This window comes from Tarenaya hassleriana, unplaced genomic scaffold (genome assembly GCF_000463585.1).
Source record: "Tarenaya hassleriana unplaced genomic scaffold, ASM46358v1 Cleome1, whole genome shotgun sequence".
Lineage (NCBI taxonomy): Eukaryota > Viridiplantae > Streptophyta > Magnoliopsida > Brassicales > Cleomaceae > Tarenaya > Tarenaya hassleriana.
Window position 1 is genome coordinate 821,874 of NW_010960187.1, and position 13,963 is coordinate 835,836.

Below are 13,963 nucleotides of genomic sequence, written 5' to 3' on the forward strand. Positions count from 1 at the left end.
CCACTCTCTAGCGAATCTTTCATCCTTTGGATGTGGTGAACATTAGTTAGACATACAAATGTAAATATTATCGCATAGAAAATGTGTCTTAAAGAAAAGATTCTTCTAATTTAAAAGGTAATATTTATATATGTAACATGTGTGTATATATATATAGATATCCATAACGGTGGGAAACACAAAGTTGCGAATGTTTTCACGTTCGGGTTATTCTATGGATTTATCTAACTTTCATATATGTGTATATATTCGTATAGACGTATGCATGTACATACGTATGAATAAAACATTAATTGGAAGAGGTAGTCCTGAGTACATTGCATCATGCCGTTTGCATGTCTTCCATCATGCATGCACAATTACGCGCATATGTAACGCGGATATATACAATTAAACACAAAAATAAAATTTAAGTAAAAAAAGTTAACAAAACTACAAATAAACTACGCATATAGTATATATATATATATTAAACATACATATGTGAAACGAAAGCAGATAAAATCTTTAATTACAAGACATCGCTTGCTTGCTTCTATCTCATTCTCTTGAGATATTTTTTAAAACGTAAAATTTCAATATTTGTTCAAACCGCATCTGCGATCGAATCGAGTATAACAATTTTCACGTGCTAACATGTAAAATAAATTAATAATATAGATGGATCAAAATATATTATCAAATCTCTGTATCCAATTTGTGATCATATATAATTAAGACTGATAAACAGATTGCCCCTTATATAACTCCCGGGTCTTTTTCTCCTTCGCTTCTACAATTTTCTGATCCTTAAAACAAAAAAAAAATGTTGAAGGAAATGCAAAATGATCGAATTATATGGCGAAAATAATAATGACTAAAATCGGATTATAATTAAACATAACCCTGTTTCATTTAACCTCTCTTTGTATTGCACTCCTCCACCGTGCCATTTCTAATTCACCTCCCATGTCCCATGGCATGTTTTGTTTGCAGATATATGCATGTCCACATCTCCATATGCAAAAAATAGAGACTTAGAAGTGATGATGATGATGATGATGATACATGGATGGATCATGGTGATGCCTGCTCTGGCTACTGCTATGATCTTCCTCGTGATCATGACTCGAACCCACCTGACCGGAGTTGGCAGCTCCGAGATTGAGATAAACCAATCTTGAATCCAAATGGACCAAGTTTCCAAGACCGCTGCTACCTCCGCTGCTACCGCTTGTATGCTCGTCGTTCATAGGCGGGTAAATACCGGGATTAGTATCGTTATTCTTCCCTTCTTCCCGTGAAATCACCATTGCTGCTGACTGGACCAACTCGAGGCAAAGCCTGAGCTTGTTCGGCTCAATGTGGGTCAATCCCGGAACTGCCCCCTTGAACAAGAAATCCGACGTTAGGGCTCTTAGAATGTCTAGAGGCGTTATACCGTCCACCGTCCGGACATTAGGGTTTGCATGGTGGTCGAGGAGGACAGCCACAGAGGCGTTATACCGTCCACCGTCCGGACATTAGGGTTTGCATGGTGGTCGAGGAGGACAGCCACCATGTCGGGGAAACCCATCTCGGCCGCCATGTGTAGAGGCGTTTTACCCGCGGGTCCAGCCGGGTAGTTCACTTCCGCGGCTCCTAGCTCGAGCAGGGCCTTGACCACTTCCCTGCTACAATTCTCCACCGCGTAATGCAGAGCCAGCGACTCGTCCAGGTTGAGCCCTTCGCCCATCACCATCAGTTTCACGAGCTCGACGTCGGATGAGTCCAATGCACGTCTCATCCTCCTTATCTTCTGGTCCTCAAGGTCTAGCGTGGCGGAGAGGTCATGGTGGTGGTTAGCCATTAGGGACCGCCGGCCCATTGAAGAATTTAGCCGAATCTCCTCGATCTTGGCGACGACGTCGATGGGAAGATGCTTGGCCAATACTTCGGGAGGCAGGCCGGATTTAGCGACCAAGTGAGAGCAGGTGACCCATAGCTGATGCATATCATGCTTCCTTGAAGCTACAAGCACTTTCATCACATCTTCAATGGAGGCCTTCTCCACCATGCTTGCTAATTGTTTCTGCCAAAACAAGTTATTGAGACAAGAGGGCTTATCTCTTCCATTTTTTTTCTTCAATTGTTTTATATTTGCTTTGCCTGTTCTGTGGAGTAGGTTTGATACTTTATTTGAGCATTAATTAACTTCCAAATCAGGAAAGTGGGCACACTAACTGATAAAGTTTCTAAATTTGGGAAATTTCTCGGCCGTGTGACAAAACATTATCGTTCAATTACGGGAAGTTTACTCCAAATCGGCTTTTAGTGCAAAGCAACGTAAAGGAATCTGATTAGCAAAGTGGAAAAAAATCCAAGAAAGACCAACGTATCTAAGCTTAAGCTCAACCACACATGAAATCAAGAAAAAAGAACACACCAGAAATGGAAAAAAAAAGGCGAGACCTTTACTTGATCAAAGGCCGTATTGTATATAAACATATATATAGATCAAAGGCTGTATATATATATATATATACACACGTAAGAACCTGTGTGAGGAAAGCGAGCTGCTCGACGGCGAAGAATCGAGCGGCGGAGAGGGTATCGAGGGCGAGATCGACGGCTGAGGTGCAATGTGTGTGCCAACTAAGGACAAACAAAGAGAAATGTCTGTAATTGCAATAGACGAGGATATACGTCATTGGGGAAAGAAAACAATGATTAGAAACCCAAAACATGAGATTTGCATTCAAATCAAGAATATCACTGATTAGGAAACAACAAAATTGGACAAAAATAAGGATGATGGCGGAGGAAACAGATGAGTGCACAGAAAAGAAGCAAATCAGGACAAGAGGAAAGGTGAGACCTTTACTCGATGTGTATGGAGATAAACACAGATATCAAAAGGGTATAAATATATACATATACATATATACACACACGCATATGTATATGTAAGAACCTGAGTGAGCAAGGCGAGCTGTTCGACGCCGAAGTAACGAGCGGCGGAGAGAGTGTCGAGGGCGAGATCGACGGCAGAGGTGCAATGCGTGTGCCAACACCCTCTCTCCCCGCAATTCGGCCTCGGCTCGTGCTTCTGCGGCACGATCGACACCTGTCCGCTGTACAGAAACTGAAGCAGAAGCAGGAACACCTCGTACCCCACCGAGTTCACGGGTATCACACCGACGGTTCGGGTCGGGCTGGCGGGTCCGGATCCGGGTCGGGTCATTCCCGACGGATCGAGCGGAGGCGGGTCGGGCCCGCAGAAGAACTTGCGGAAGAAGAGGCTCCTTGCGGCGAGGATGCAGCGGTGGGCGTGGACGAGACGGCCTTCCACGCTGAAGGTAACGTCGGAGAAAGCTTGGCCGTTGATTAGAAGGTTCAGGTAATCCAACGACATAGATCGCAGGGAATCTTCGACACTGCTCATGATTGAAATACTTTTTTTTCTGCCGCAAAAATTAGGGTTTTTCCCCGGTAAAACTTTGTTGCTTTTGTCTTCGTTGGGTGAAGGAGGAGGAGAAACCGGTGGACTATTCCGGCGAAAAAGGTTCAAGCTTTGATCTGTGAAGATCCGAAAGAAGATGAAAGCCACACTCTTTTTCCTCTTCTCTGGAGAGAGAGAGAGAGAGAGAGAGAGAGAGGGAGAGAGATTCTTTAATGTTTGATGGATTCCGTCGTGCTCACAAGATTTTTTTTTTCTTTTTGGCCAGCGAGAGGGAGAGAGAGAGATCTGGATGGGACTTAGGTATTTAAAAAAGGGAGGATGAAAATGAATAATTGGTTTTGGGCTTGTTTAAGATAATCAAGATTAGCTATTTTTATTACCATAATTAGGAAAACATGGCAATATAGAGAGAGAGAGAGAGGTGGGCGGATCTAATGGGGGGGGGCAATGGAAAGAAGTGAAATCATTAGATTTGTGAATAAAGAGTATACAATAGGGGAGGGAAAAAAAGGCAATAATTAATCACCATCATTAGGTTCTGACTTAACCCTTATGCCCATATCCTAAACGCCCTGCACTTTTTTCCTAATTTTGTTAATAAACATACATACATACATACATACATACATACATACATACATACATACATACATACATACATACATACATACATACATACATACATACATACATACATACATACATACATACATACATACATACATACATACATGCATACATGTGCAAGTACAGAGTGATGGCATACGGTAGCTTTGACAGCGAGCTTCGATGAGTAAAGAACATTCGCCTAATTAGTTGAGGCAAAGCGAGTGAAAATTTCAGACGGAAGTGAATTATATGATTTGACGGTTTGGTGTATGTTTGACCACTCGTACAACTGCTCTGACCATCTAATTTAATTTACCCTCGTTGTCATCCCGAAAGAATTTTATTTTTTGCATCGTGAAAAAGGAAAATAATTAGTGGAGAGGATTTGATTGATTTTTAGAGTATACTCACTCTATTTTTTAATTTTTTTAATAATTGGCATTTTGATTTTTTTTTTCTCCATTTTCAAAGAAATGCAAAAAAAGTCAATATATATCATAATTAATATTGATTAAAATTGGAAATTATTTTAAAAAATTATTTAGAAAATATAAAATGATATCTCTATTTAATAAAAAAAAAAATACTGTCTAGTCAACTAGTACTAAAAAAACGGGGGGCAGTAGTTAATTAAGGGATTTTGGTGCGGAAATAAACATTATTTAGAGCGTCATTAAGTCTTTAAAAAAAGGGACAAAAGCTTCTTTTTCGGTTTGCTAAATGTGTTGAGGACCTCGAGGCTCGAGGAGGACTGTTGTCTCGGCTTGAGTTGTGTCTTCTTCCAAGAAGAAGGGTAATTATTGAATTTTCTTTTAATTTACTGAATGTTAATCCCTATATATATATACACGTATACATACATGTAGGGAAGGCATTTATGTTTCGATATAAAAAAACGCAATCAACTCTAAATAATATCTACATCAAACACAATTTTAAAATTATTTTAATTAAGTCGATCGGGTGTGAAAATTATAAAATACTATTGAATCAAATTTAAGCGAAAATTGTTATCCGAAACTCCTTTTTCAATTAAGATATAATGTAACAATCGAATAATTATATTTTTAAACAATAACCCATAAAATTTTCAAATTAAAAAAAATTATAGTTCTAATTACGCCAATGTGTATATATATATATATATCACGTAAAATTATTTTATTTTTAGGTTTGATAAAAAGAGAGAGAGAAACTGTTTTTTTTTTCAAGTTTTTTGTTTGGTTGTGTAAAATAGGAAAAACAAATTAAATTAAAAAAAAAAGGGGGGAAAATGTGGGTAGAGAAAAGAAAGACAACACAGGAGGCACTGACAGTCGTATGATAAGAAGAGGTCGGATTTGACGTTTGACTTGTCTTTTCACTCTCTCTCTCTCTCTCTCCTCAAATTATCCTCTCCTTTATTTACTACTTACCATATATTTATATTGTAATTTTAGTTTATATAAATATTAGTTTAGTTTATATTTTTATTGTATTCTGAATTTTTTTCTCTCCATATAATGACAATATTTTTCATAATTTTTTACTTTTATCATCACATAGGTATATGATATCTTTATATATGCACACGCGCGCGGGATATTTTTTTAGAACATTGTGGAAAATTTATGTTTTGCATTTTTTTCACAAACCTTGTTTGTTAAAAAAAATATTTCCATATATTTTCTGATTGAATTTGCCAAATAGCAGTACATGAAATGAAATCTTTTTTTTTATATAAAGTACATGAAATGAAACTTTGGGGAAAGAAATTAAATATAGTTTTAGAGTCACTCGAAATGTTTGGTTCGTGTGGTTTCAGACTCGGTGAAAAGTTAAAAAGCTTATCTCTTAGGTATTAATTCTTTTATATTATATATAAGTTATATCTTAAATAATTTAATTGGATCCTCAAAGTTTTGCTTTCTGTTATCTTTAATCTTTACAATATTATTATTTTTTTCTTTCTCAATATTTTCATTTTTCATTTTAATAATTTAGGTGGAAAGAAAAATGTAGCCCCGTGCTGAAAATTAGATATTTTTTCTTCAGATAGATTCGTGACGTGACTTTAGAAGTACACCATACTTTCCTCCTATTTCTTTGATTAGATAAAAACAATATCCACTACCGTACGTTCCAATATATTTTTTTTGGTCTAAATACGTATATGATACAGTCTATATGTATAAAATGAATGTTTTAGTAGTTAGATATCTGATATAATATTAGTAGTGTAATTAAATTTTTAAATAAGATTTAAATTGAAATATTTGTACAATATTTAATCTCATATATATATATATATAATTAATGTTGCGATATTGTTACACTAATTAAATATATGAATAGTTAATTTGACACGCACTCAGATAAAGTGGCAGGAGCATCTATAAGCTATACCCCATTAATAATTAAGGTTTAAAGAAACAAGAAGATTCCAATTAGTGATCCTAATATGGATTATCCATAATCTTTCTTAAATGCCATTATAGGATAATTCCCTGCAGTTACCCGACAATTTCATTTAATTATTAATTTTTTTTATAAAGATCCTACACTGTTTTTTTTAACTTTCATATTTCGTAAAAAGAATATGTAATTTAAACCTATATTTCCTTTATGAAAAATGCAAATAATATATCGTGACACACCAAATTACCCTAAGAAAAAAAAAACTACACTGCGTACGTACGTATAGTTGTATGGATCTTTTACTTTAGAGGATCGTGGATAAGATTAGAAATCGGAAATATTGTTAATTAATAATGTAATCGCAATGGCGCCCCACATTGTTTATTGTTTATAGAAACATTTATTTTAAAATTTACATTTGTTATTTTCAAATATTTAATAATTTTCCCTTTTCATCCTCTTTTATTATATTATTTTGCTGTCGTTTGCTCGCCTATTGCTGTCTATTTCCCCGACAACTATATATTTTCATAATATATAGTAGCAGAGTATGGAAAAAGTTAAAAGATACCACCTCAACTCTTATTAAAATACACAAGAATAATGCGTGGGCAAATTTCGATCTCTAATTTTTCTAATTCACCATTACAAAAAAATCGGGTTTTTTGTAATCATATTGTTTTCCAGTTATTTTTCTAAATAAATATATTCTGGATCGCTCGACAACTTGAACTCATGGGAAAATTATGTGAAGAAAAAAAAATAGAAGAATCTCAAACAAAATTATATATTCAATCATATAATAAAGAAAAAATTGAAATAATATAATAAGTTTCTAGCTAGACTTCTCGATATCTTTTTAGTATGAATAATTTAACCAGCATGCTCATGTATACGTTTGCGTATATATGTGTTTACAGAAGATGAAAAAATAAGTAAAAAAGCGTCTGTATGGGTTTGGTGTAATTAATTAATTAATTAATCGCCATTAATTATAAAAATGATACAAAAGAAACAATTGAACCAACTAATTAGCCCCCTACTTATTTGGTAATTTCCACTGTTATTCAACAGTTAACAACTAATGAATGTCTTTTAAATAATCAACACATGCACTTTATTTTACGTACCCACTTCTGCACCCACCACGCACACCCACACCCACATATATATAGATATATATGTATATACCTAAGTTCACGTATATGCGCCTGTATATGTTGTGTGTATCTGTATATACAATTCCATTTTCCCAAATCAATCGCTTTCCTAACATCAAAACTTGATTTCCGAAGACTTAGGGATTCGAAGAAATCCGAATTATGTATAGTTTGAACAAGAAGGTCGTATGCATGCCTTTCGTTTGGAAGCTAATTAACTAAACTGATTTTATTTAGGGCAGAAAAAAAAAAGAAATTAAGAAGGAGATGAAGCGTACGTGCATCTGGTAATAATTTCCAAGAATATGACAGCGACCGAAAATGACATGAACCCAAAAAAATATTCAACCATTCAAAGTTGTCTTCAAGTGAAACTCCTAGAGTTGAAAGCCAATCCAAATACTTGAGTATGATTCCAACAAGAAACCATGTATGTATATGGCTTCTTTGCAGGCCCGTTGACTAAGTTATGACATTTGACTTGTAGGGTTTAGGTTATATATATGTATATATAGTTATATATATACGTGAAGTGGAGTCATGTATACACATATATATGGCTTAGGTGGAACCCAAATGAAATGGGTGAGCAGGTGATCCATTTTGATGACAAATCCATGAAATTTGGGGAGTGGGTGTTGGGTCAATACACCACAATTAGAATTTCTCGAGTGGTATAGTGGAAAAAAAAACATTGTGGTGATTGTCTCTAAATGTGTAATTTGAAGAAAGTCTCTTTTATTTCTCCCTTCCAATTGATAGAAACATCATAATTTGACAGATTTTACCTATGGATCATATATATCGTTTTTCTTTCGTTTTTATATATTATCGTATAAAAAAAATTCTACCGATATAAGACAAATCTCTTGCTCCATGAAACTTTCATATCTCAATGATGATATATCTTTAGGGTTTCAAAGAAAAAACGATTGAAGAGTAATATTGGGATTGATGTTGGTTAAAGTTTGAAAATTTGTAATAAAAATAAATTTTCAAGTATATTCAGACTCGTTTCTACATTTTTTTCACGTTCCAATGGAAGGTTGGCAGCGTTATGGCTTCCTGTTTGGTGATAAGATTTCCCGAGAAAACGTTGAAGGTGACAACCCAACTTTGAAACATTTGACCGAAAATCCCTTCTTATTCGCCGCATGATGATTTGGGATTTTGTTTTGTAATGTCCTAAGCTCCGTTTTGTTGCCATGTGCTCACACATGGCATGGTCTTCTCCCCACATCATTGGCATTTTGACATTAATTTACAAGTAACTGCCATTCCTCAATTTCTCTGTCGTGTTCTCCTCGTTAACGTATCCATCGGTGGACAAATACTCTACACACTTACATCCATTGTGTGTGTGTGTATATATATATATCATCAGTGGTGTTGACATCTATCTAACACATGTGATGCATCCCAAAATCCAGACCCTTTCTAGGGTTCTTGATTTCAAAGCAAATTCGCATATATAAACGACATAGTTGTAGTTTATATTTTATCAAGTTGCTTTGATGATGACATGATATTGTTTTGATGATATTAATTTTACCATATATTATATTTTTCAATTTCTTAAATGTGATGCATCCCCCGGATACCGAACCCCAAATTTGATGGTTTTGAGGACTAAAAGTCTAATTGATTTTATCGTTTGACAAGTTCCTCGATCGGAATCGTCTCTTACACAACGTGTGTGAAAACATTCTTGTGAAAGTCTAAGTTACTGACCATTGAAGAGAGAGAGAGAGAATCTGAGAGGGATTCGGCTTGTCTTCCACAATATATTTAGCGTCGATATCTAATGTATAAATATACCATGATGATGAAATAATATCAACGTAAATTGATGGATATGTTACGATTTTGATTAAGTTGAGGATGTATGACGTAATGAATTAATAAATAAACATTGTATTATATCATAAAGGTATTAAATTTCTAGAACCCTCTTAAAATTTTAATTTTATTTGTAATAAATAAGTTAGGGAAAAAACTCTAGAAAAGACTGATGAGATTATGGATATATCTTTCACATAATGGGGAAAGGGACTCGACAACGAAAGTGAGGGAAAATTAAAAAAGAACGGGCCACTTGATGAATGTAAAAAAAAAAAAAATCAATTGGGAGAAATAATTTATAATTGAAACTATGATGGCCAAGTGGAGATTCTTTTTGTGGTAATTTATTTGGCCACCCGTCGGGTCCCACTAAGCCTGAAAAGAAATGGTATAAATTAAAAATAAAGGCGAATTTGAATAAAAATAAAAGGAGAAAATTATTTATACAAAATCGGTTCACCATCACATAAAAGATTTATTTCGTGGGCCCTACATCATATTTTTCTCTGCTCGAATCATCTTCAAGGATATTTAAGAAATACATCGACAAAGACCCTTGAAGCTCTTGAAATTAATTAGAATATGTAGTAACTTGGAAAGGCAAAAAGCCACTATATATATATATATATATATACAAATTAATGAATGTGCATACATACATTGCATTACATATTTGCGCATAACCATCATTTGTTTGGCCTCAAAACAAAGGGGGAAATATATAAAGAGGAGCTTAATATGACACCCATTTGTTTGGGGTGAACAGTAAATATTCTTCAGACATATCGTTGTTATTAAAATAGTAGTTCTTGTTCTAAAGGCTGCGACCCTTCCTGCCCATTTACTCTCCTAACCATTTGCATGTTGCTATATATATATATATATGTATATGTATATTAATTGTATGTATGATAGTATGTTCATTATAAAGGCCGGTAGAGGAATCGTACTCAGATGTTTATAATTTTTATTATATACTGACAATTTGATCTGTTTGACCTTGAATGTAGATTTTATGATTCGAATCCCATATATATATATATATATATATATATATATATATATATTTAAGGTCAACAAGAAGTATAAATTATGAATTGAGTTTATTTTGACCAAGTCATCCGAAACAAATAACATATAATAGTATTTAAATAAAATTCGATATAAAATTCAAAATAAACAGAAAATATCTAAATTGAACTCGAACCAAATATACAGTAAGTAAAAAAAAATATTTAAAAAATAAAAATCTCTGTCAATAAAAATCCGAACTAGAATAAAATATGAGAATTGAATCAAATCTAATAAAATATAGAATTGAGTATGATTTTGTAAATAAAAAATCTAAACAAAAAACAACCAAACCGACCTAAACCTAAACCAAAACCAAAACAGCCACATGTTTGAATATGTTATGTTATATCATAAATTTGAATTTTCATTAACTATTATTACGTGTACAACACAAATTATCCCATGGAAAAACACTAGTAATTGATTTCCTTACTCATCTGGTGCTTCGAAAAAATACTCTGAAATGTGATTTATTATGTTTATTGAACTGTTTATGATCCGATATAATCCTTTTTATAATATTGTTATTTAGTTTTTTTAGACGATTATAGATAATAATATATGTATAATCGCTACAAAGAGTTTATGACGTCACAAAGAACAATTAAATGTTTTATATGATGGACATAAATGGCAAGCATCGGCATGCATGCGGGTATATAGATATGTACATTTCTGAGTTGATCTAATATATGAATGTATGTAGTATGTATATATGTATGTATGTATGTATGTATCGGCATGCAAACATATATATATATGTACATTTCTGAGTTTGTCTGATGTATGTATATCGTATGCGTATGTATGGATTTGCGAAATGAAGCGACAAGACAAGAGAGAAGACAACGGTTACACTACAAGAAAAACTGAAATTTGCGACACCTGTTGCGACCGAATTTTTAGTCGCAACAAATTTGCGACAGACCGCGACTAAAAAGCGACACAATCACGGAAAAATATCTCTGTCGGTTTTGGACGCAAAACCTGTCGCAAATTTCCGACCGTTTGCGACCGTTATATCTGTCGCACATAGTTGCGACCGAAATACGACGGAACACGACAGATAATTTACGACAGATGGTCTGTCGGTATGTACCGACACAGTATGCGACAGATATGTTCGGTCGGGCTCCGTGTACGACACATTTGCGACAGATTTTATGCGTCGCTGAGTATTGCGACCGATATGCGACACACTTTAGGAGTCGCTCAATAATTGCGACTGACTTGCGACTCACCGAATGTGTCGCAAAATTAGGTACACACGTGAATGGTATGTCACCTAACTTTTGTCGCATTTCGGTCGCATTTCGGTCGCAAGTGATTTTACGACAGAATATATCGGTCGCAATTCCGTCGCAACGTCCGTCCATATATCGCCCGCGCGATGAGGATTCATACATAGCAAAAAAAAAAGTGTTAACGAAAAAAAAAATACTTACAAAAAAATGTCTTTTTCATCCAGAATGTGGATGTATAATAGATTTGATTCTTCTAATCAAATCTCGAGTGAGTTTGCTGAAGGATTACAACATTTTATGGCGTTTGCAACAAGTCAAACGTCGTACATTGAGAGTTCGAAGTTACCATGTCCGTGCTCAAAATGCGAGAATAAAAGATGGCGAAGTCAGTATGAAGTGTGTAAGCACCTTTATAGAAGAGGTTTTATGTCAAACTATTATGTTTGGTTGGCTCATGGAGAAACGTATGATACGTCGTCATCATCACGTGTTTCACAAATGCAAGAACAACTTGTGGAAAACACGTCACTACCTCCGATCTTTCAAGAAGATCAAGACCGAAATCTTCAAAGAAAGGCAAGTTAATTCCTTTGAAGAGAATGTTTTATATGCCTATAACAGATCGTTTGAAAAGGTTATATCAATCCGAAAAGACAGCATCATTTATGCGATGGCATGGCGAGCATTCGACGCCCGATGGAGAACTGCATCATCCATCCGATGGTTTAGCATGGAAACACTTTCAACAGGTATTTCCTGATTTTGCAAGTGAGACTAGAAACGTATATCTAGCATTATGCACGGATGGATTTAATCCATTTGGGATGTCTGGTCCAAATTATTCTCTATGGCCGGTGATTTTAACACCCTACAATTTACCTCCGGACATGTGTATGAATAGAGAATTTTTATTTCTCTCAATATTAGTTCCGGGACCTAAACATCCTAGGAGGAGTTTGGATATTTTCCTTCAACCGTTGATAGAATAGTTGAAAGACCTTTGGAGTATTGGGGTTGAGGCATATGACGTGTCAATAAAGCAAAATTTTTTGCTTCGTGCGGTGCTGATGTGGACAATTAGTGATTTTCCAGCATACTCGATGTTGTCTGGTTGGACAACGCATGGTCGGTTAGCTTGTCCGTACTGTATGGATGAGACCGACGCATTTTGGTTGCCGAACGGGAGAAAAACGAGTTGGTTTGATTGTCATCGTCGTTTCTTACCAAGGAATCATGCATTGCGCCGAAACAAGAAGAATTTTCGTAAGAATCGTGTTGTAAGTGATTCTAGTCCGCTCGAACTGACGGGAGATGAAATATTATTCGAACGGATTGATGATTGTGTGAGATCATATGGGTTAGGGGTTACTGCAGAAGTCGGTGGAAATGGTCATTTGCCGATTGAAGGATATGGCGAATATCATAATTGGCACAAAAAAAGTATATTTTGGGAATTGCCATATTGGAGACATCACAAGTTGCGACACAATCTTGATGTCATGCATATCGAGAAGAACTTTTTCGATAACATCATAAACACGGTGTTGAATGTACCTCAAAAGTCGAAGGACAATCCAAACTCAAGGAAGGATATAAAATCAATTTGTTTGAGGAAGGAGTTGGAACTTACAGAAGATGGGAAAGCACCGGTTCCAGTTTTTCGTGTATATGGAGAAGCGCAGAAAAAATTTTTTCAGTGGTTGAAGGATGATGTGAAATTCCCCGATGGTTACTCTTCAAATCTGGCGCGATGTGTTGATATTGCAGGGAATAAATTAACGGGTATGAAAAGTCATGATTGTCATGTCTTTATGCAACGATTGATTCCAATAGCATTTGCAGAACTACTTCCACAACATGTACACGAGAGTCTATCAGGTATGTCAATATATTTTTTTAATATTGTTTTTTAATATGTGAACTATATATATATAAACTTGATACGTGGTTATTGTGCAGGGATCAGCTCATTTTTTCGGGTGATTTGCAGTCGGACGCTTAAACTTGAAGATATCACCAAGATACTGTTTAAACATCTGACTGAAGCCATCCATACATCTCTCCGGAAGATTGTAGTCAGTCTTCATATTCATCAATTGTGAAGATAATGATAATCTTGACAGCCCTTGAACGCAACCTTCATATATCGGAGTGTTCGCCGTGTTAAGCATATCATAAAATCTTTTCGCTTCAACATTTGGCTCTTCTTCCATATA

At 35.1% G+C, this 13,963-nt stretch overlaps 1 protein-coding gene across 2 annotated transcripts; it reads right to left on the bottom strand.

Annotated features, from left to right (window-relative positions):
• Positions 1-673: 673 nt before the first annotated feature.
• Positions 674-3,754, bottom strand: LOC104816455 (regulatory protein NPR5). Of its 2 annotated transcripts, none has more exons than XM_010545417.2 (3): positions 2,933-3,754; positions 1,538-2,050; positions 674-1,472 (listed from the first exon to the last, which is right to left on the bottom strand). In XM_010545417.2, exons 1-3 carry the CDS (start codon positions 3,401-3,403, stop codon positions 1,017-1,019), a joined length of 1,440 nt encoding a protein of 479 aa, XP_010543719.1. In that variant the 5' UTR covers positions 3,404-3,754; the 3' UTR covers positions 674-1,016. The 2 variants fall into 2 exon arrangements, with proteins under 2 accessions (XP_010543719.1, XP_010543641.1); XM_010545339.2 differs by having other exon boundaries at positions 674-1,421; positions 1,484-2,050.
• Between the last annotated feature and the right edge of the window lie 10,209 nt (positions 3,755-13,963).